The sequence below is a fragment of the Phlebotomus argentipes genome, unplaced genomic scaffold, assembly GCF_947086385.1.
Source record: "Phlebotomus argentipes unplaced genomic scaffold, Phlebotomus argentipes genome assembly scaffold_18, whole genome shotgun sequence".
Classification (NCBI taxonomy): Eukaryota; Metazoa; Arthropoda; class Insecta; order Diptera; family Psychodidae; genus Phlebotomus; species Phlebotomus argentipes.
The window spans coordinates 5,525,236-5,549,828 of NW_026776177.1; the positions used below are offsets into that span (position 1 = coordinate 5,525,236).

At 39.8% G+C, this 24,593-nt stretch overlaps 2 protein-coding genes across 6 annotated transcripts in view; both read right to left on the reverse strand.

Moving 5' to 3' along the window:
• Positions 1-151: 151 nt before the first annotated feature.
• On the reverse strand, positions 152-3,079 carry LOC132260234 (transcriptional repressor CTCF-like). The gene is made up of 4 exons (XM_059758229.1): positions 2,841-3,079; positions 2,377-2,556; positions 1,767-2,315; positions 152-1,699 (listed from the first exon to the last, which is right to left on the reverse strand). Exons 1-4 carry the CDS (start codon positions 3,009-3,011, stop codon positions 152-154), a joined length of 2,448 nt encoding a protein of 815 aa, XP_059614212.1. The 5' UTR covers positions 3,012-3,079.
• A 189-nt stretch (positions 3,080-3,268) lies between these two features.
• The window catches only part of LOC132260255 (uncharacterized), a 31,261-nt gene continuing 9,936 nt past the window's right edge, over positions 3,269-24,593 (reverse strand). For all 5 annotated transcript variants that reach the window (XM_059758253.1, XM_059758256.1, XM_059758255.1 and 2 more), the window contains exons 3-4: positions 21,867-23,328; positions 3,269-3,683 (exon numbers count right to left, since the gene is read on the reverse strand). In XM_059758253.1, the coding sequence (XP_059614236.1) occupies positions 3,480-3,683; positions 21,867-23,328 (1,666 nt within the window). In that variant the 3' untranslated portion in view covers positions 3,269-3,479. The remainder of the gene's footprint in view (positions 3,684-21,866; positions 23,329-24,593) is intronic.

Below are 24,593 nucleotides of genomic sequence, written 5' to 3' on the forward strand. Positions count from 1 at the left end.
CTAAAAGAGGAGTTAATAGTGGCTCCAATGCTGCTAAAACTACGGCTATAGTGATAAAATTCTGATAAAAATTGTAGTAATGAAAAAAGAGAGAAGAAAAACTATCATTAACTTAAGAATCTACACGGAAATCTTCTTGTGACAAGGAGGATTACTTCCCACCCTTTGACGTCGAAGCTCCTCCTCCAGCTTCGCCCTTCCTCATCATCACCACCTTCTTCACCTTCAGTATCTGATTCCCAATCTTAATCTCCGTCGTCTTCTCCTTGGGCGCCTCCTCAGTCATCACTTCCTTCTTCGGCACTTTTCGCTCCATCGGCTGCTGCTTCTCCCTGGGCTTCGCAGCCGGACTCTTCTTCTCCGGCTTCCCCGGAGACACTCTCCTTCCCTGACTCCCTCCGTACGTCTGCTTCTCCCGCGTCGCATCCCTCTTGGTCACTGTCACACCCTTCGGCAGCCCCTTCAGCGTGTCCTGAACATTCGTCGACGCCTGAGACTTCTTTCCCGCCTCGCGCAACACATCGGAAATCTTCTGCTGCGTCGAACTGCCCTTCTGTCCACCACGAGGCGCCTTCTTCTTGCTCTTCGGCAGCTCTTCCTCCTCCTCAGGCTCCTCCTCTGTCTTGTAATTCTCATCATCCGGCGAGAAATCCTCCTCCATCGTCTCCTTGTCGAACTCCTCATCCTCCTCATCGTCGAGCTTCTCCTGCGACAAATCCGCATAATTCCTCACCTTCGCCGCACGCGCAGAACGCCTAATTTCCGCCTCGGACGTCTGATTCTCCTGCTGCGCCTTCTTCTGCGCCGATGACTTCCCATACGTACACTTAATCATTGTCGGCGTCGTCTTCACCACTCGCTCAACTTTCTCCTGCTTCACCTTTGGCTCAATACTATCAATGTCCTCCTCGGGCACAACATACTCCTCAATCACCTCCTCCGTCAGTGTCTCCTCCTCCTCCTCGTCATCCTGCTTAACTGTCGGCCCGTACTTCTGCTGATCCTCAAAGTGCTGCCCAGACGTGTGTTCATTCAACTTCTCCTCCGTGGTGAAGATCAAATCGCAGAACTCACACGCATACTGATCACCCTCCGTGTGACTCTTGATGTGCTCCGTCACCTCATCCAGATCCCCAAACTGCTCCTTGCACAGCGGACAGACGAGACTCTGCGTGGCGTGGACAGCCGAATGATAGATGAGTTCATCACGAGATGAGAATGTGCTGCCACAATCGAAGCAATTGTACGTGGCGACGCTGTTCATGTGCGAACGCATGTGTCTGGTCAGATGATGGCTCAACACGTACGATTTCGGGCACATCTTGCACGGGAATGGCCGATGACCAGCATGAGCGGTGAGATGCCTTGCCAGCTTGCTCGGCGTGCTGAAGCTCTTGTCGCAGTACTCACAGGGATACGGCTGATCCTTGGCGTGCACAACTTCATGACGCTCCAAACCCTGCTTGAAGGCGAAACTCTTGTCGCACTCTTTGCAGTGAAAAGGTCTGTTCTTCCGGTGCTTCTCCGAGTGCTTCTCCAACTCCGCCACAGACAAGAAGGGACGCTCGCAGTATCCGCAGAGATACTTGGGCTGATCCGTGTGGATCTTCTCATGGCGATGCAGCAGAGTCGATCGCGAGAAGCTCCTGCGACACACCACGCACTCATAAGGCCTCTCGCCAGTGTGCGTCAGCATGTGCTGAAAACAGAGAAAATCACACAGTATTGCAGCTGCTGCAAAGCCAAGACTCTCTTGAGAAACTCACCTTCCCCAAGTCGTACTTGCTGAAGAATCTCTTCTCGCACACGGCGCATTCGTAGCCGCGCTCCCTCGTGTGATTCTTCACGTGGATGTCGAGCAGCTGGCGCAACGGGAACGAGCGCTCGCAGTGTGGACACGGGAAGACGTTCGTCTCCACCGGCGGTGCGAATTTGATGGGATCAGGCTCATTGTACGTCTCCATGTTGTCCAGCACTTCTGTGATGATCTCAACGGTGCCCGATTCGTTGGTCTTGATGATCGGCTCGCTCAGCATCGGCACAATTCGGCCACTTGAGGGCTTGTTGAGAATCCTGGGCGACTTGTTGAGCAACTTCACCGGCGGCGGTGACTCTGACTTCACGTTCTTCGTGATGGTCACGGTTTTGCCCATGCTGGTGACCTCAAACACTTCTTGTCTCGGCTTCTTCAGCGGCGTCGTTTGCGCAGATTGCGGACGAGGACGTTTGTAGGCCTGCTGGGAGGCCGACGAGGGTGACGGTGTGGTTGAAGTCGACGGGGAAGAGTGAGCTGGAGTCTGGTGCTTCCCCAGAGCCTGAAAGACACACAGAATATGATTTATAAAACTTCCCTCGAAAGCACACGATTTTCCTCACCTTGTGGAACTCAGCCGGCAAGAGCGGCAACTCGAGGCGATCCGGCACATCTCCGGTGAGATGAAACTGCCTGAGATGCGTGTCGGACTTCTTGCAGATCTGCTTGAAGCGATACCAGTGCTCCATGAAGACGCGGCATCCCTCGCAGATCCAGGAAGGCATTCCGTCGTTCACGAACACCTGAAACACACGCAATCGCGCTTTAGTACACTTTCTTCACGTCTCTTCAGCTCATCCGGACTCAGAACCCCGAGAATTTTGGCGGGATTGTCCGACCGTCAATCCACTTTTCCGGGAAGCTCAACACTCCACGCCCGGAAGCCCTCAATTCACCCCCCAAATCACCCAAAACCCCCTCCAACCCCCTCACGCGGCACTCCTTCGCCCCAATCACGCGAAAACACCGCGCCAAGCAACGCTCGCACTGTGCATGGGAAGAGAATTATTGTATCATTGACATTTACCTCAATGGCGACACACGCCATAATCTGCAAGGGAAGCGGCACGGATCTGTTCAATCGATTTTCAATCGAATAGATGTTCGTGAGCGGCTCGTTGCGGTTCAGACAGAAGCGACAGATCCGCATGTTCTTCAGCTCCACCTTCAAGTCCTTCGTGTTGGGCTTCTCGTCCATCTTTCCGCTGCACAACTTCTTCACCTTTTTGTCCACAGAAAATTTTTGCACGAGACGCAACCCGAGAGTCGACAAACTAAATGTCGGCCAGCTGGCGGCCAGCGCCTCTAGCGGTGTCGACAGCGAGGCTGAGAGTCATCGATGAGAGTTGCTGCAGAAGATGGCGCTGAGCGCTAAATTTGAATCTCGTGCCATAACGAATCGGCCCAATTCTCTTAACATTAAGATAGACAGAAATTTGAAAGAAATTCCATTCATTCATGGTTGTTCTCATTTTTATTATGACACATTAACATTATTGTTCATTAAATAGTTGCTTCTTTTGTAGTCATTCCGGAAGATATACTGATATCCACTGATAGAATTAGTCAATCTGCAGGGAATCGTCAACATTGGCCCAGCACTCGCGATGCTGGCCCGGAACGTGGGCCAATGCCAAGAACCACCGTGAGATTGTCGCAAGAATCGTCACAGCATGCTGCCGAACATCCTCTTGCCCCTGGTCAGCACCAAACTGACCACCATCACAGTCATGAGGAAGAAGAAGAAGCTGAGGATGAAGGCGAAGATCTTGCAGCGACTCCGGAAGCGCTTCTGCTCCTTCAGCTTCCGCTCCAGCTGCTGCGCCCGCGGCAGATCCAGCGTGAAGTCCGACTCGGGCCGGGTCGAGGGCTGCGGAGAAGACATTCAAGCACGACAATTCATTAGATTCAACGCCAACCCAGAGGCGATTTCTCTGACTCAGCGCGCACGACCCAATTTACTCCCGCCGACCAAAGTCGCCACTCGATCTTGTGCGCCACTCTCACGCGGAGCAATATTGCGCAAGACATTGGAGTGCTGCGAGTGGAAAAAAACGCGGGAATTCCATTACACCCAAAATCGAACCGCATTTGGCTGCCCTTTGAGCACAATTGCCTTCGAGGTGCGTGCCAAGTGCGTGTGAAAATCAATTTCTCACGCATCATCACCTAATGCGATCTCCACCCAGTGACTCTGCAAATGCGCCACCACTTTGCCACCCACCGATTCAGCGGGCGCCGCTAATTACGCGCACCGAGCGTGTGGCAATGCGTGGGGAATATGTAACGGAGCAAGCGTGGAATCGACATGATTAACATGAGCGATTGCAAAAGACCTCATTTGGGTCACGCGCATCTCTTCCTCCCGCGGTGCATCAATGAAGGCGCGTCGTAGTTGGCAAAGTGACACCTTATCAGTCTGTGAAATATGAAGAAATCCAAGTTGGCGTCTTCTATACCGAACTTATCGACACTTACCGATAGTTATCGATAAGAATTTCGTGCAATTTCCATTTTTGCCACATAAGTTTAGGGAAAAATACTTCAAAATCATCATTTAATGTTCTAATTAGTCAGTATCAGTTCTATTTTTCCCTTAAAAAATTGTTTTCCAAAAATGGAAAATGTATACATGTCGATAATTGTCGGTATTGGTAATAATTTACCGACATTTCAACGGTAGATCGACAAAAATCGATATTTTAAAGAATTTCTGTACTTTTAAGGTTTTCCCCATAAATCTTGAATTATGAAAATTGAGACCAAAATCAGCGAATTCCCTAAATTTGAAATAAAATCAGAAACATTAAAAATAATCAAGTCCATTAATCCGTATTCGATGAACTGAAAAGATCTAAGAATTTCACGATTTCTAAGCTATTTCAAGTGTTTTTGCATATTCCGAAGCACAATTCTGACTTGAAATTCAATTTTAGCCACGATGGCCACAAAATACTTCCTAGGGTTAATTTAATTTCCACTCTGACTCTTTTTTCTCAGTGTATTGATCTTAAAATGCCTCAAGATAATTGGCTGTTAAGTCTGTCGGTTATTTCGAGACTGTGTGGCATTTGTAATAAAAATTTAAACAAATTGTCTATTTTGTAAAAAGGCATCTGTGACTTTGATGATTTATTGCAAGAACTCATTGTCGTTTGTCACACACGAAATAGTCTTAAATCAAAGTTTATTGTTCAAATTCTCGGAAGTGAATTTTAGTAGAAAAGCCGCAGAGCAATTTATCAAAATAAAGTATCGCAGTTTGACTTCCCCAGTTAGAAATTTCACTTTTCCCGCCAATTGATCTATTTTTCTTTTTATCACTGAGGAAATTACATTTCTCTCATTTATCTATCCATAGATTTATTGTTGAATGCTCTGAATAGCCAAGAAATTGAAGTGTCTTCGATGAGCTTCTTTGAATTGCAAAGTGTGCAAAATTTACGGTATTCGAAGTATGATTTTTCTTAATGTTTCATGCTTCTGCTCCCGAAGAAACCCATAAAACGGCGGGCAATTTATCATGTAATCTTCATTTGGGTCCGAAGGGTCGCAATTTCACGTGTCTCGAGTGAATCGACAGAATGATATTTAGTATTAATTGAAAGTCAAAGTATTAAATATGTGTTATTGGCTGTTGCATAACGCCGAGCGTCTCGTTGGTGCCCAAGAGAGCCCAAAAAACCACACCCAACGGAGACTCAATGTCTTGTTTGGGTGAGAAATCTTTTTTTTGCTATCTCTTTATCGTCTTCCAGTGTTTTCAATGTAAAACATACCAAACTTTCCAATGCGCGCACGGCCAAGAATGATAATTTATTTTGACAAAGTGGCAAATATTTAGAGAAAAAGGAGGCTTTCTTCCACTTTAATCTGTTAATTGTCGTCTGGACAAAGAGAAAGACTGTGCAATTCGCAAGACTTTAGCGTTTTCACCCGTCTTTCAGGAATTTCACGCAAACCTTGCAATTTATCAACACTTGAAGATCAACAAAGTGCTCAAAATTTCGTGAATTTTTCAACCATCTTTCTTTCATAGCAAATTTTCGCACATTTCACCTGCGCTTTTGTGAATTTATCACGCGTGTGAAATGCAAATGATTGATTGTTGAATCGCCTTCGCGCGTTGTCCAAATATTTGGCGATTGTTGCGTGTGAATTTGCTTTTCTTGAGGAGAAGAAGAAATGCAAATGTTGCGGCAGAAAATGCAATCGGAAGCGATAAATTTTGCATGATGTCTTCTTGCTTTGAAGATGCTGAGTAGGAAGTTTCATGTAAGATCTTCCGTAAGATTTCCAACGCATGCTTTTCCCGCACTTGACGTGCAGGTGGAGAAATGCCGTCGTCTTTGGCCAAACTGAGCGGCTTCCCCGCCGTGTCAAGAATAATTGAGTGAAATTATTTGCCGATCCACTCTGATGATGGCTCAATGAGCAAAAGGGCAGGCGTTTTTTTTCTTCTTTTTCTCTTTGTCAAAACTCAAATTGCACAACATCTTCTGCCAATTGATTGCCGCTGACTCGTGAAATGAATCAGCCGGGCTTTTTCCTCACCCATTTTGGGCTCCTCACTTGTTTGTCCAAGACAAACTGTTGGGAGGTTTTTTGCACCTGCCGATCATCGCCGGCCTTCCACATTTTGCAGTCAAGTCTTGACAGCCGACACCGAAGGCATCACTGATTTTCTGGCGATCATTGAAGCCAAAGATCGGAATCTTTGATTAAAGTTCACCAAGTGAAGTGTCTTCTTCTTCTTTTGGGCAGAGCGAATAGGAGAGAGAGAGAGTTGCTTTCTTCACAATGAACACTTTTCTAGGAAAACCATGAGAAGTCAAAATCATAATTTTTCAGAAGAGCGATTTCAATTTTAACATGTAAAATGACATCGAAATTCGACTAATTTATCCCTAAAGTACTTTTATAATCAAGTTTATAATTATATACTATAATTCCCAGTTAAATTAATTGATAGATATTGAAATATTACCTGAAATATGTTGAGAATTGATGTTAATAAAATGCAATCTTCAAGAATTTGCCAGACTGATCATGTTTATTCGAAGGAAATTGATGTCCAGCATTTTCTAGTGTTAATTATTTAGTAAATAAATCCGTTTTGTTAATGTTTTAGTCATTTTGGATATTACAATAGATTACATGTCTGTGAAATGCAAATCGCGGAATTATTAAAAAATAGACAACAAATCAATCGATCGAAGAGCGATGACTGCGAAAGAGCTGCTCATATTGTAATAAATCGAGGGGTTGTGCAACATTTATACCCATTAGTCTGTGATGCCATTATGAGTGTCTGACGATCGTCGATTAATATTTTTAACATGAGCTGCCGGTAATGATCATCACTCGAGTCAAAATGTACATTGTGTGATATTAGATAATCGATTGTGTGTCTGCGTCGGCGATGTGAAGATTACACACGCCGCAGACGATTCTCTCGGATGGTAAAATTTTGATGAGATCTTCCGTTTTCACTCCGCCGATCGCCAAATGCCATCCCAAAGGTGTGAATTACCACTCATCGCGATGGGGTGCTGCCCATTGAGAGGCGCTGAAGAGACCACTTGCGGATCCCTTGGAGGGAGAAATTTCGCAGAAGCGCCGTTGGGAAATATTTGTGCTTCCAAACAAGGCGAAATGTCGCGATTTTTTTCCTCTTTTGAGCCAACATCAAAGAAGAAAAATCGCGCTTTTTTCCACCGTGCGCGAGCGCGATGGATTTGCACGAATGAGGCATCTTCGTCTGTAAATGGCAGTGCTTCACAACTTATTGTATGTCTCGAAGCATGAGAGATGCGCCTCAACCGGTTGATGTGGATAAAATTGCAAAATCTCATGGGCTAATAACTTGGTGGACTTTTTTCCACGCCAGCGCGCCACACTCATCTTATTAGGTTGAAGGAGTGACCTTAGCCAATTGCTGTCTTTCTTTCTCATTCCCATGCAAGACACGCTGGTTTGCTGTGACAAAACTCCCCTTTTGGCATTCCTACATCAGCCCAAGGGGGAGATATTGTGGCCAGAAGTGGTGTACAGAACAGAAGATGTTTTAGAAAGTGGAAGTGATTTAAATTTATACATTATTTGGTTCACAGATTTGATTTTTTTACTCTCAGAAATAAATTTTGATCCAAATTCTAATTTTGACGTATTTTTCTAGGTTATGTGAATAATTTCAAACTCAATAACATCTTAAAGTAGAAATTCTTGTGCTTAAACCGAATGTATTTTCACTTTATTGATAGAATTGTATATTTTTACTCCATGAAAATCGTGATTTTATGAAGAAAAAACGCTAAAGTGAAACATAACCTCAATATTTTTCTAATAAACTGTTAAAATGGTTAAAATTAATGGATTAAAATTAAGAGACATACGAAAAAGTGCATTTTAATGAAGAAAATCATGAAATATTAGTCGAAAACGTGAGTTTTAAACTTGTTAGTTAGATTTTAGTTACTTTTCGGTTGATTTTCAGGGAAAAAATTTAGCCTCAATCACTGCTTTTGACCACATTACAAATAATAATCTTTTCACAGAGTTCTGAGGATTATTAAGAATTTTTTATACGAATTGTGAATCAATTTCTATCTATCTATTAAGGATCTATTAAGGATGAAAAAGAGTTTAAATTACTCGTACTAGGGTTTAATCAAACATAACCTCAATTTTTCACTTCACAACATCAAATTTGAAGCTAGAATGATTCTAATTGAGAATAAATATTGATATCAAAAAGTGTAATTAAACTGTTAGTTAGATTTTGGTTAGATTTCAGTTAGATTGTAGTCATTTTATCTAACAATCCATGAAGTCTGAAGCTCCGGGACGTGACTTTAGTCATATTATTTTCCCCTTGTCTCAGCCATCATTGCAAGACTTGAACGAAAATGGCAATTTGCACATCTTCCTCAAGCACTATATTGACCCCTCGACACTCCGCGTGAACTTTCTCCCGCTTGACTTTTCAAAATCACAACATTTGTCGAGTTGTTATGGAAATTCTGCAGTCTTTTGCAAACACAGCGAGAGAATGATGTAAAATCTCCTGAACGCTTAAAATGTAATCCACTAATGACCCTCGATACTCTACAATTAACTTTAAATTGTCTCAAAAATTAATAAAAGTAAGATGCAATTTCACATGCACTCCTTACGTAAAGTCATGCACTCTTTCTGCGCGCGCCTCACTTTGTGTGTGTGGCAAGAATATAATTTTTCTTATTAAATTTCTCTTACAGATTCACTGCTGCTGCTGCTCAAGTCCGTGAAATATGACACAAAGTAAGTGAATATTTAATGTATTTTAATGAAAAAAACCAAGTGATTAAATTACGTGTGCAAATGCGATCTTTTGTGATATAATGGCTTTCATGGAATATTGACCTCAGATCCACTGTGCTAATTAAATTGTTGAGTTGCAAATTTTATCCATTTGCATGTTGATTATCCAGTGGAGTTTATTGGCAAATTAATATTGAATGTAATGTGAGAAGATCTTTTCTCAGAAGAAGAAGAAAAAAAAATCACCATCAGCAGAATCTGCTGACCTTAACCAGAAACCATCAAGTGGAAATTCTCTTAATTTGTGCTTGAAATGTAATCCCAAAATGTTTTTTTTTCTCAATAACATTCAACGCTTCGCGATGAATTTCTATCGAAATCACCTAAAAATGTTTCCTCATCACTCAATTTGTGGGTGGCGAGAAGGTGTGTTGGCAGAAAATTCAATTGAATGATTGAGAAAAGGTCGCAATTTATGTCACAATCTTAGGCTTTTTTTTCATATTCACTGCCAAGACATTCTTCCGGCTTCAGCCAATTTCTTCTCATTGCATTGAAAATTGCCTTTACTATTAAGCAATTCCACATAATTATGTCTCTCTCTCTCTCTCTTCTCTGTCACTTAAAGCAATCAACTTTTGCCCAAAAACCAACAGCGAAAAAAGCATGCAAAGTGAGGCGTTCGTCCTTTAAAGGTCGTTCAGATTGTTTTGCTCACGACACCTGATCAGGTAATTGTGTCACAATTCCACTTGGTCCTCATTTGAGTGGATGACTTTAAACCCCAGGAACATTTATACATAAACACCGTTTTCTCAGGGCATTCAAAATTGTAGCAAATTGGAAACCTGTTGTCACTTAAAAGAAGAAAAAAAAACTCGTGATTTAATTTATGGTTATCACATTGTACGCAAGACAAACGTTAATCACTTGAGAAAATCACCCAATTTCGACGCAGTGTTTACGATTAAGAACCTCTCGAACATTGTTCATTGTCAATCACGCGAATACACTGAGAGAAAAAAGATGAAATGCAACGACATTTAAGAGGAAAATTGCTCGCGACTTCAGATTATTAACTTTGTGATTATTTTCTCCACAAATTGCCCCAAGAGGGCAGCAGTTTAGAGGATTTTAGAAGTTCTGATTGTATTTTCTAAACAATTTCAACAATGAGCTAAAATTTGGACGGTTTAAACGCCTCTAAATAATCTGTTAGCAGATGAAATAGAATATTTGCTGTATATTCAACATATAAAACATTGTTTTAATTTATATTTAAATGTTGAATAACTTAAAGAGCCGAATTTGTATTGAAAATCTTAATTCTTGCTCTCATATTTCCTTCGATCTTGACCAGGATTTCGTCAGGGAGTTAAAAGGTGTAAGAATGCGTGAGAAAGGAGAAAATTATACGAAAACGCGATACTATTAGCGTCCCCCACGCCAACTTTGCTGCCCTCTGGCGGCGATATGCGGAAAAAATAATCAAATATTCAAATATATTCAAATTTTAATAAAATATTCAGAAAATATTCAAATATAATTTGATTTATTGAAATATTTTGCTGAAAATAAAATATTTTATGGTTATTTCTATTCAAATTTTGATCATTTGATTGGAAGCCATGGAAATTCCTCGAAAATCAGCTAATGTTTTTCCCCTTTGGCGACATTGAACTCCTGATCTAGGAATTTTGACTGCCTTGATATCTTAATCGTGATCTTTGTGTCAGAATTCAAGCTGTTGTGTAAAAAGCTCTCAATTACCAGAGACTGAATTTTATTGGATGTTTTCGTTAACTCTCGGAACCATAAAATTTCACTAATTTAACAAAACTAGCCGTGAGGTTGCGATCATTTCAAAATTAACAAATTTGCTCATGTCCATAAGGGAAAAAAAGAGCAAAACTGTGATATTTCGCAATATCCCAAAACCATAAGTTTATGCAAATTTCCGCTAAGTCATTTTTTTCCTCTCAGTGCAAGCATTCTCCGGCGTGGCCGAAGAATGGATGTGTTTCACATGTGATCGGCGATTTTTGCAGTGAGGGTCCAAAATCGTCAATGGAAAGTGGTGGCGATGCGACAGTTAAGGTCAGTCTCGGAAGACCGGACGACGAGTTTTGGCGCCTCTTAAATGCACACGCCGCTTGTTTTTCAGCGTTTCTTTTGCGCTCTTTAACACCCATCGATGCCCTCACCATTTTCTCAGCGACTGTGATGCAACAGCACTTGATGAAAAATTCTTATAGAGACAGACAGACAGGTAGGTTTGTGAGTGTATGTTAAAATTGTTCCGAGGAAAAAAGATAATTGTGTTGAATTTTTCATCATCTCGGCGTCACGCCAAAGTCACTAATCGACGACCAACAATCAATCCAAAATGACTATCAAGGCTGTGTCTTGGGCGCATGGAAATGCCAACTAATTGAATTATCTTCATGCCAGAGAGACACAGATTGCACAATATCGTCTTCATTGACCACTTCAGACAATCGATGCTGAAGATAATTGATAACATAATGTCACTTAATGGATTTTACCTCCAAAAAATTGAGGTGAATTCTCCCCACAGCATTATTTGCCTTTTCCATCAAAAGAGGTCGTCAAGAGATTTCTTATCCTCGCCTAGCGCTTGATTGCATCGGAACTTCCGCCCTGACAACTTCAATGGACAGATTTTATTATGATTTCTTTGGCAACTCAAAGCGCACTGGCGGGAAAATTGCCTGTCGTTTTTCCTCTTTGGATTGGATCACTCTCTTAAGAAATTGCTTGTAGTTTCTTGCCTCCGCAACGAGAATCCAAAGAATTGCATAGAAACACTGAACACAAGTGAACAATAAATCAAATTGCATGATTAACTCTCGCAAAAGTGAGATTTTTTTTCCTACAATTCCCCATCAAGTGTCTCCACAATACATTGTTTGCAAGACAATTTATCGATTGGCGAATGAAAGCACAAGAAGAAGGTGATTTTGAACCATCCAAACCAAGAGATAAATCCTTTATCATCTCTCTGTGAGACAGAAGTTTCAAAAGACGCGCGCCAGTGGCACAGGTTTGACACAAGGGGAAGATAATATGGTCAGAAGTGGTGTACAGTTCAGAAGAAGTGTTAAGACAGTGGAAGTGTTGGAATATTTGCAATATTAGGCATTTAAGAGCTACTTTATGAGTAAATTAATGCAATACTGTAAGATTTTTACACTATTTTTCTTCAATTTATTGATCATAACCTCTTAAATATTATTTCAGGGCACAAAATTGTCTATTTTAAGAACTTTTTGATAATTTTTAGGTTATGGTCAACCAGTGTATCTAAGAGAGCAATTAGAAATTTATTCACATCAAAATAAGCGTTTTCAGAGACATTTAAGTAACAATGGAGTATTTTTTATAACAATTACGACCTAAATTTGAGGTTATGATTCTTTAGACGGCCGGAAAAGCGTATAAAGTTCAAAGAAAAGGCGATGAAACTAAGGAAAACGCATGTTTTAAGCACTCCTGAAGTTCTGAAAGTGTCTGAGAATCTCCACAAAACTTGTGTACACTGTTTAGCTGAATTATCTCCCCCTTGGTTGGAAACGATGCACGCACGTAATTTTTAACGGTGTGGAAAGTCATAAATTGAAAATCCCAACATCATCAACCAGCATATCAGAGGAACAAAAATTTATGTAACTCCACACAACAATTGCTCATATTTGTATGAAGAAAAATTTTTCCAAGCACACAAATCTATTCACACATGTTGAATATATATTTTCTCAATTCCATCGGCAATTAGGCACGACGATGAATGGCAAGAGAGAAGATCTCTTCATGTACAAGAAATGTAACTAAAACAGATGGTAAAAATGTATGAAACAGTAACAAAACCCCAATATATACACACTCTTTGTTTTTCCCGCAAACACTAATTGTATACAAAACTTTTCAATAGCACAAAACTGTTTTCTATGCACCTCTCTTGGCATCTTTATTTTCATCATATGCTAAAATGAAGGTGAGAGTGTTTTATTGGGGATTCCATTCCAGTTTTTCTGTACAATTACACACCGCACAAGACCTACAACAACGCGTGTATTTAAGGTGCTTCGGATGCGCCCGACTGACCTTAACACGAGACGAGAGAAGAAGAAAAAAATGAACACAATCTGATGTCTCTCAACACGCCGACAGATTGCTTTGATCAATTGCCAATAATTGAATTAAATAAGTGTCTGAAGAGGCACAAAAAAACTTTTTATCCCACTAAAATAGTGATGAATGGAATTGCAGCACAAGCCAAAACGCAAAAGGCTCTCCTTGGCGAGACACGCGATGGGCTTAAGTTTAACAAAAGATGCCCAAATTGACCCAAATCAGCATTAATTACTGCAAAACATTTATCACAATCAACCGTGGAAAAGCATGAAAAGCCATTGGATTGTAAAAGATAGAGTCATTTTTTTTTACTCATGCGCAAATCACTTGTCGGAAAAAGGGAACATTGTATGAAATGTGCGGAAAACCATAATTTAATTAGAATATTAGAATGAATAGCTTCATAAATATCCACAATTTATAGCCCAAAAATCATCAATACCTCTTCAGGGGGTCTCTTTGAATTACTTGACATGCAAATTGTGAAAAGAAATTATGTGTGTTGTTGCATCAATCCGTGATAAACGACTCAAACGTGTCACTTCAGGTGTTTTTTACCTCACAAAAATCTCCCTGGGCTTCTCACCTCTTCATTACCATCATCATGACCAACAAACATACCCAGTAAAAACACAATCCGTCACTTATCCACCGTTTTCCGTTCTACTGCCATTCCTGCGGGAGTCCCTAGGACGAGTCCAACATTTGTGCTGCCTATATTTCGGTGTTTTTCATTCAAGATGACAGCTGTCAAAAATTGGTGGGGAAATTATGCCACAGAAGCGTTTATTTCTAGTTTTCTGAGGTCTTTTTACACTGTTATCATTAGCCAGGTATAAGAATTTCCACAATAGAAATTTATTTTGTCAAATCGGCGGTATTTTTGGTACGAAAAGTATTTTTTTCTCTCTTTCTATTCATTCTGTACCGTGAAAGCATCCTTGCACTTTGCTCAATATTAGAATAAGCGTGAAAAAGGACATATTTATGTTGTGAAATTTCCCGAATCACATCAAAAAGCGTTCATTTTGTGAAGTGCGCCATATTCAATCTACAGGATTTACTTTATGCAGACTTTGCGACGAAAAACCAGTGAAAATCCATTGAAAAGAGATTTCTTATACAGATTTTAGGGGTTGGGAAAAACAGTGGTCTTTCCTGAAGGAATCCCCATGAGAATTACAATGAGTTTCGCAGGGTTTTCCTGCAAAAATCAACAGCGGACATAAGGGACAGTCCGGTGGGAATCGTGCGATATTCCATCGTGACTATTTTTACTGGGGTTTTTGAGTAAAGTGTGACAAAATTTGCGCTGTGCAGATTCCAAATTGGCACAAATTGCTGCACAATAAAGTACAAAATAAAATATGATAAAATGTCCCCAAGACAAGATATTATGTGTATATGTGTGAGACGGAGAATATTTGCTGAGAGAGTGTGTTCATTGGCAAGCGTGATTTTGAAGGTGACGATGACAAAATTGCATTTCGCAATGCATTGAAGATGGCATCGAGAAATGCAAATGTGAACTAGTCATATAAATTTATCCAGATTCCAATGCCTGGACACACAATTAATTTCACCACACAAACTGACCACTGAAGGTCGGCCTGAGTTCACTGTCACAGCCAAAATCAAATGCAACGTCGTGAGCCTACGAAGATTGAGAAAATCACACATCGCTCTCATTCAGCGCCAAATTGAGACACTTTGGGTGTTAAGAGTTACGTAAAATCCCACTATAATATGGACTACCTTTAGTCACTCACCCAAAAACTCCACAGTTTACATCTTTTTTTTATTTTGTTAATTGGTGAGCGGCCAAGTGAATGTCATCTGGGAAAATAAACAGCCGGAACTCACACAATCTCTCTCTCTCTCCTCTTTTATTCAACCTAATCTCGCGCATGAGGGAAAAATTTACCATCTGCTGAACACCCAACGTCTTGTTAAGCTCATGCAAGACTTTTGTGAATTTGGTGAGCGACATTGACATTGTCTTGTATCAATTTTCCCGCATGCGGCTTTTTTCTCTCTCTCTCTCTCTCTCTCTCGAATGGCCAATCAACCTTTATGCAGACATTCGGACGACCAGAGATGGCATAAAAGGTGAGAAACTCACCTCTAAGAAATGTTACACCGTCGCTCGTGTGACTGAACATCACGACTGAGAATGAGAATGCGATTTCAAAAGCTGCACCGAAGGCAACTTTCGCAGAGAGAGTGAGTGCGCCATTAAATGTGGACTAAAAAGGAAGACGACATTGTTATCATTAGGCCAACAAAAGACTTCAATGCACTGCAAGACGGGAAAAGATGATGAACTGAGTTATTCATCGCTGTTACTACTTGACAGACTTTGAAAGCAAATATTGGACAAAGATCGCATTGCTTTTCACTTGGTGATAATCTCTTAAGCCACCTTAAATATCTTGCAAAAATATCATTTGATAAATAAAAAAGACAAATTGACGAGTGAATCGAAAACTGTAAAAGTCGATTTTTCATAGTTTACGTCTTATGAATTCTTGGTAAAAATTGTGATTAGTATTTTACTGGGCAATAGTTAAAAAAAAATCTCTTTTTCAAAAAACATGAATATAAAAATTTTCAAAATTCCTTTTTTTCTAACAAAATAGTCTTAAATTGCTGTCAAATGTATAAAAAATGCCTGTTTGATAAACATTCTAAGGAAATTATTGCACTGTGTTGTATTGTCGATAAGTTCTTTCTAATATCGACACTTATCGATGCGAATTGCGTGAAATTTAATATTTTTCACACATTTTTAGGAGTAAACACGATTGATTTGGACTAATTAGTTCCCAAACCATCGATTTTTAACTTTTTTATCTCTAAAATTGTATTTAAAAGAGAAATTGCTCACAATATGTATCGATAAGTGTCGACATTGGGAAGAACTTACCGACAATTCAACGTGAAATTCCCTAATTTTAAATTTTCTTAACATGTTTATTGATTTTAAATGAGAATATTTGGCATATTTTCGAATTTTTCTATTAAGAACTTCGAAAAAAGTGAATACAAGAAAACAAAACAAAAACTATTAAAAATCGACCTTGGAATCTAATATTTTCAGATTTTTTTTTCGTAATTCTCTCATAATTTAGTCAAAATTCCAATAAATACCAATAAAATCAATTGAAACATTCTCAAAATAATGATTACAGACCAATTTTAGTACTTTAATGAACAGTTTAGAAGATGTTTTGAGGTAAATTTGGCAAATTTCGCAGCCATATAAAAATGCTGATTTTGTCTTTCCATAGTTTTCGATTCACCCGTCGAAACCATAAACAAAATTTTACTACCCTTTCCTTTCCGCTGATAATAAAAATTTTACAACTGAGAAAGGCGCCGAAAAAAAAGCCCAGAAATTCACCGCGAAGTATTTATCAACACCACGGAATGGTTATAAATTGCAAAAATGTGACTTGATGAAGTTGAAAATCCACCAACTCTCTCGCATGCAGACTTAGACTTGTAGTGGAATTCCTCCTTTTCCTCCCCAAAGTGTTTGACCCACGAGAATTGGCAAATTGGCTTCGCGCATGATTTCTGCAATTGGACGCCGTTTTGTTGCACATTCTCTGCCCAAGAGCCGCGATAGTCATGTGGAAAATGGCAAATTTTCCGCCCAAATTGGTGCACACGAGAGAGTGAAAAAAATAATGCACACGCGAAAATGCCAATAACTCGCGCGATATTCAAACCACGATTAGCACAGGGGCTTATTAAGTCGGATGAAAAAGAGATGTTTGCTCGCGAAATTAGATAATATCAGTGCTTCATATTTTTTTTCTCTTACTCTTCATTGGAAAAGAAAGAGATTCAAGCGAAAAAATAGGAGAGAAATGATATAATTTCTCGGTTTTATAACTATATATAGGCAAAAGTACGGTGAAATTGCATCATTTTCCCGCAATTGAGCCCAAGTCAAGACTCTTTTGTCTCCTTCTCCACCTCCAACATTGCTCGATTTCAGCTTGCTCGTCAATTTAATAGGTGCGTGTCTGTGCGAAAATTCCACAATATCGAGAAATACGCGTCCACAAATGACTCTTTCGCATTTGATGGCATTTCTATGCCGCTCTTAACCCATAAGAGGCTCAATTTGTAGACTTTTCAACATTCAAGACGTCTTTCTTTCCCCCATTTCAGTTACACTTTTGTACAATCTTTCCCATTAATGAAGACAAACCATGAATAATTTCGACAATAATCTCCAACCCAATAGAGTGACCCAGTCGTGATGTCTTCATTGAAAATCCACAACAATTTCACCCATTTTGCAACACACGCCGAGTTTTCAGAAAGACTTACACTTCATGCGATAAGAAACATTTTGACTCGTATATCTTCAAAAGTGATTTTATTGTGTGGATGATGTCAACACTTTCTTTTCAATGAATACCAAAAAAACCCACTTCACTTCAAGGGGGAGATAATATGGTCAGAAGTGGTATACAGCTCAGCTGAAGTACTTAAGAAGTGGAAGTGTTGAAGAAATTGCAATAAATCAGATCAATATTTTGAATTCCAACTGATTATTTAATTTCTAGAATTTTACTCTGCATTTTGATCATCTTGGCATATTTTTCTAGGTTATGTCACTGAGTTTATGACAAAATAACACCTCAAAGTTGATATTCTTGTATTGAAAACGAAATTATATCATTTATTGATAGAATTGTGCATTAAAACTTTATGAAAATTGCAATTCTAGAAGGTGAATGGCAAAGAACAGGCCAAAAGCAAACATAACCTCTAATTTGTGTACTTAACATCTGCGATTTTGGGCAATTTTGTACACCCACGGATATTACAAGTTTATAGTAGCAAAAATCATTAGAAATCATCTAAAAACATCAGATATAAAGGTTAGAAATATCATCAGTTAGATTTCAGTCAGATTTCAGTTGATTTGTAGTCATTTTCAGGATGACAACGTCAAAACTATCATCAAAATAGGCTAAAAACCGTTTGGAAAGTGTTTAAGGATCCGTCATACAAATTGTTAAAGTATCAAGAAGTGTTGTACAGACTTTGACCCATATTATTTCCCCCTTGCTTCACTTCAGGCTAATTTTCCCGAGACGCTAAAACGTGACACTCTTTGGGAAACAACATTACAAAACATTATTTACACATTGCAATTGCGAAGTGTTTTCACCGAATTTTTTTTCCTTCAATTGAACCACTCTTTGATTTGTGTTCATCTTCAGTGCGTCAAGTTGAGAAGAAATTTCTTCCGCTGAGTGGTTCATGCCAAATTGCCGAGTAATTTATGATTTACCAGCGAAAATCGAGAGCCTTCAGTCAATTAAGTCTGGAGCACGTGCCGCTAGAAGGGGGCTTTTCATCACTCGCAGCGTGATTTGTGACTCTTCAAAAACCACCTCAAGTCAATTTATCTGGCAAACTGTATCGCTTCTCTCACAAAGTGATGCTAATGAACCTGACAAATCTATGCGATCATCTGCCAAGATGATCAAATGGAGCTTATTTACACTTCACAATTGTTAAACGTTAGACATCCTCATGATTTCCCCCATTGAAGATCGCCTCTTTCACTACAATTTCTACCCGATATTTCTACTCCGTTTATGCTTTTCGATTCACAGTGAAATGAATGAACAGTGTTCACTGTGGGTGACAATTATTGCACGCAAATGAAGTCATGGGGTGGATAATGGCTCATAAAAGCGAGTCAATTGCTTAAAAGTGACAAATTTTGCAATTATATTCCACTTCAATTTCACATGTTGCGCTTTCTTCCAATAAACTCTTACGCAGATCAAGGGGAAGATAATATGACTAAAATTCGTACACAATTTGTATAAAGAATCCTTAACACTTCATGAGTCGTTTATAAGAAGACAAGAATCAAGTAATAACTGGAATCTGACTAAAATCTGACAACAATCTAACTGCAATTTGACGGAAAACTAACTGAAATCTAACTGACAACTTTAAAGCTAACATTTTCCGCTAAAATTTTACTTTTGCGTATTTTTCCCGGTCAGAATCATTAAATTAGACCAGTTTATTAAAAAAATTGAGGTTATGTTTGATTTTAGTTTTTTTTTTTACTTAAATCACGATTTTCATAATTAAAAATACATAATTCTACCAATAAAGTGAAAATACATTAAGAATTTCGACTTTAAGATGTTATTGAGTCCTAAATTATTCACATAACCTAGAAAAATATGTCAAAATTAGAATTTCAATAAATATTAATTTCTGAGAGTAAGAAAATCAATGCTGCAAACCAAATATCGCATAAATTGCAACACTTCCTATAACTTCTACTGATCTATACACCACTTCTAACTGTATTATCTCCCCCTTGACACAAATTGCTGAATAATATTTGACAAACGTTTGTAAAAAAAAATTCTTTTCAAATTGCGCTCGTTGGTTTTCCCAATCAAACAGTCGAGACTCCTTTTTCTTTCGGCTCTTTCCCATCCACTTTGACCGACTGTGCGACTCACATGGACACACAGAAATTCACACAGAGTGTCGGAGAGAAAGTTCAAGGCATGATTAAACATTAAAGACAAGTTAGCGATTTTATAAATATTTATAGCGCTTAAATGATTGTTGGCCAGAGATTTCCAATCTCTCAGACTCACACAGTCCAGATGGAATCCACATGCCATGGGTTCTGATGTGCTCCAACCCACGCACGTTTCACCTCTTTGCCAGCCATCCAATATTTCAGTGGCAAATATAATCTGTGCATGGTCACAATTTGAGCGCGAAAAACGCGCCGCGAGATCACTTTTGTCGTGGTCAGGAAAACAATCGTGAGTGAACAATTGCCGTGAACCTCGAGGAGTCAAACTGAGTGAGAGAAATCCATCGTGTGTAATGGACAAGCGCAGCATTGAGAGGTGTTTTCATGCTGCGGCATGCCGAAAATGGCAATCATAGATCGGCACGGCGAGAATGAAGAAGAATGATCATGAGGCGGCATTTCGACATGAGAAGGGTGGATCCACGGTCCAGTCTGGCACGCCAGACTCCACAAAAGTGGGTCATCAAAGCGGCAAATTATTCCATTTGCCAATGGCAACACTCGTAAAAAGCCACCTTTTAAGCGTTTATTTTCCTTCAATTGCACACATTTTTCTCTCTTCGAATCATGAAATCGTCATAAACAATGGCAAACACAGAGAGAGACATCTTCGACTATTATTCACATCAGCAGCAAGACAACAACAAAATACACCTCCGAACACAGAGTTGCAAAGGTGATAAGAGATGCCACATTGAGATTGGCAGAGTTGTAAGTGCAGAAGTAACTAGGGCAACGCACTGTCTCTCATCTCTTGTGCAATTGCACGGAAAGACAAGCTGAAGTAGAAGCAATTGCAGCGAGATTAGCTAAATGTCTCTCTCTCTTGTACGCCAGAGATAAACGCGGAGTTTCGCAAGGGATAAACGCAAATTAAACCTTTTTAATAGAAAATGATCTACAGGAAAGTGAAACTTTGATGATGATAGAAGTTTGATCTGAGAATGTTGCAATTTTGTAGTGAAAACCAGGGAGATTTCACTAAAATTCAATTTCCAAGGGGAAGATAATATGCCTTAAAGTCTTCTGAATGCCTTTAAAGACATTTTCCATCGGTTTTTAGACTTAGAAGAGGCTTAAGTTTTTGAAATGCTTAGATTTCAGATCGTCAGAAATGATCTTAATGTCTTAGGATTTGTTGTTTGAATGTTTAGAAAAACTTTAACCAAATTGTGAGGTTATGAATTCGGTTAAAAATCGTTTTTGGACCAATTTTAATCTTTTCAAACTTCGAAATGAGTAAATATAGCGAATATTACAATATTTCTACAGGATAATGAGCTTGAATTTGCCACTTTCAAGCAAAAAACCGCAGACTGAAATAATATTTTTGAGGTTATGTTTGATTTTAAGACTTTTTCTTAACGAATCTGGAATTTTCGCGAACGCAAATACACAATTCTGCCAAGAAAAAGCGAAATATTCTTAGTTTAAACCCGATTTTGATGATTTTGAGGGTTATTTGAACACCAGAAAGTGTTTTAAACCAATCACATAACCTAGAAAAGTAATAAGATTGATTTTTCTAAGCAAATAATTTCAAAAATGCCTCAATTTTTTGTAATAGAAGCTTTTGCAGTACAAATATTCTAAATATGCTGTACACCACTTCCGGCCGTAATATGTGCGCCTTGTTTCAGAATTCTAGACTTCTAGCATCTCTGCAGCTCTGTTAGCGCCTAAGAACAAAAGCCGTGACACGAAAAATACCTCACATTTTGAGTGCAAAAAGCAGAAGGCAGTATTTGGGTGAGACGCGATATGAATAAAGTGTGTTTGGATTGCACAAGATGCGCATTGAGGCGCAATAGCCAAGTTTAGAGCCACTGTGCATTTGTCTCTTGGGCTCTTGAGACATTACAAAACACCCAACTTCGATGGCACACGACAAGGTTACGCGCAATCCAAAGGCGTGTGAGTGTGTTTTCTGGTCAGAGAAATCAACAATTTGGGAGGGAAAAATTTCGGCATGGATTTGTTGCTACTCACGTATGAGACCACGGTGATTGGCTTCTTCTTGCCGCTGCCGCTGCTGATTTTGCTCTTCCTCACGAGAATCGGCTGATCCGGTCGATTGATCCCATAGTATTGCTCCCAGATGCTGGGCTTATTGCGATGCCACTCGAGGATCATCTCCTGCTCCGGCGCAGCACCTTTGCAGATCTTGGGCAGAAGAAGTGGTGTCGGTTGCATCGTGATATTCTGCTGAATCTGACTCGTTTCCTCCTCTGGCACGATGTTGTCCACAAATTCCGGCATTTGGCCACAATCTGACGAACACGGTGAGGTCTTTCGCTTGAGCTGAAAGTTCGGATCTTCGCTCTGGTGAAGCAAATCCTCGTCATAGAAGGGCATCAAGCGCTTGGGAAGGAAATTCCTCATCACCATGCTGCCCAATCTTCTCTCATTCTCCTGATTCCTCATCCTATTCTCCAGCGCATTCTTCATTGTGGTCAGTCGCGCATCTCTTGCAATTCCCGTGCACAATTGCTGAATTTCAAATTCATTCGTCTGATTCATGAGCTTCAGATAGTCATCCAGATCACTCCGGAGACTCTTGATATTGTCCTTAATCACAGTGGTATATTTGCGACGTGATTGTCGCTTGTCATCCGTTCGCAGGAAGACATTCCTCGATGGCTGCCCATTCTCATCATAGTGCTCCTCAAGGAGACTGTTCAGCTTCTTCCGTATGTCCTCCAGGAACTCCCGTGTCGTCTGAATTGTAATACTATCCTCACACTTTTGCAGATATAGCGAAAGGGATTTGTCCACCGACGACTGCAAGTCCTCCAGAACACCTTCAACACAGTAAGGATTTTCAGGACACGAATTCACATATTTGGCACATCGATAGTTGTTCTCCAGACTGTTACTCTCCGACATGTCGTCACAGTCGAGAGCCGGATTCACGATGCCCTCCACTGAACTCCTCTCACCCTCACCATGCCCGCCACTTTTGTCCTTGTGCAGCAAGAATGAGTCCAGATTGATGTCCACCAGCGAATCGTCCATGTCAGACGGCCAGATTGGTCGCGGAATCTGCCCATCGATTCCCTCCATAATCGTCGGCAGCTTTTGCGTGGATCTCTTGCCATACTCGAGCGACAGTCGCCTCTCCAGCGGTGATCCATAGTGCTGCTCATGCTCAAAATCATACGAAATCGATCGATGCACCTTTCGCCGGTCGTCATTGAGGATGTCAGCCGAATTGCACGTCTTCTTCTCCGCGATCTTTGGTGTCACTTTGCCCGCTGGCGCCTCAATTGCATCAATCACCGGCTCACTGTAGATGTGCTCATCCACAGAGCCCGTGGAGTAGAGATTCGAGCTGTAGTATCCAGATGAGCCACTCTTGTCCGTTGAGTAGTGAGACGATGAAATGCGTTCATGACCAGATTTACCGTAACCTTTTTCCGAACCGGAATTACTCGATCGTCTCATGGTGACTCTGTAACATAGAGAAGATAATTGAACAGAATTACTCACACTTGAGGAGAGCATTCAAGACATAATCATGCTGAATTTGCCTCTTCAGGGGATGACACACTTCGGCATTTGCCGGAAAGTGTTTTGGCCGCGGAGCGCATCGTTTGTTAATATAAAAAAACCAGTTGTGCATATGCAGGCGGATTAACATAAACCGAGGCTTGAATAAGGAGAAATTGGAGATTTTTTCATGTGAAAAATTCATCGCAAACTTATGAGGAACTGAAATTTTCATACAACTTTTCATTATTATTTGCAAGGGGGAGCTAATTCAGCTAAACAGTGTACACAATTTCTGTGAAGAATCACAGACACTTTCAGAACCATTTTCTTCACTTCATAAATTTCTCCAACTGCCTAAAGTATCATAACCTCAAATTGAGGAGTCTTTTACCTTAAAATATGCCATTTTTACTTTGAAAACATACGAAAAAACAGTATTTTAGAAATATTTGAAGTTTCCAGAGAATATTTTGGATGTGAAATAATTTTTAATATCTCTCTTTTGGATGTTCTTTGGAACATAACCTAGAAATTATCTTGAGATATCGAAAAGAATTCTTGAAAGAAACTTTTTAGGAATCTTTAAAAGGCAAATCTAATCGATAATAAGCTGAAATTGGCTATTTCCGTATAAAAATCAATCGAAAAGCTCTTTAAATAGTCTATTTTGTATCCTGAAACTATATTTTTGAGGTTAAGATAGATTTTAACATAATTAACACAGTTTATAATAGAAAGCTTGTGATCTTCATCAGATTTCATTTTTGTTATCTTTATAGACGCAAGAATGAATGATTTTGAAGGTTATTTAGTGGCAAAATTGGTCTTAAATTCACAACATAACCTAGAAAAATGTAAAAAACCTCTTTTTCATCAATAATATTGTGTCAATTCCTTTTGAAAGTGACTTTTGAATGCATTATATTGAAAATGTTCAAGCACTTCCACTTCTAAATACTTCTACTGAATTGTACACCACTTCTAACCATAATATCTCCCCCTTGACTATTTACTTCATGAAACATTGAAACTCTTTGCTCCCTTTCACTCCATAAAGTTGAACTGAATGCAAAGTTATTTTGCTGGCAGGAGAAATTTCTAATGACACCAACTTGTTCTATGTTAGTCGGTCATGCAAAACTGGACTTTTCACTCCGAGTTTTTCCTCCACATCTCAGAAAGCGCACAGGAAATCTCCGTGCGTCCGTGTGTGTGTGTGAATAA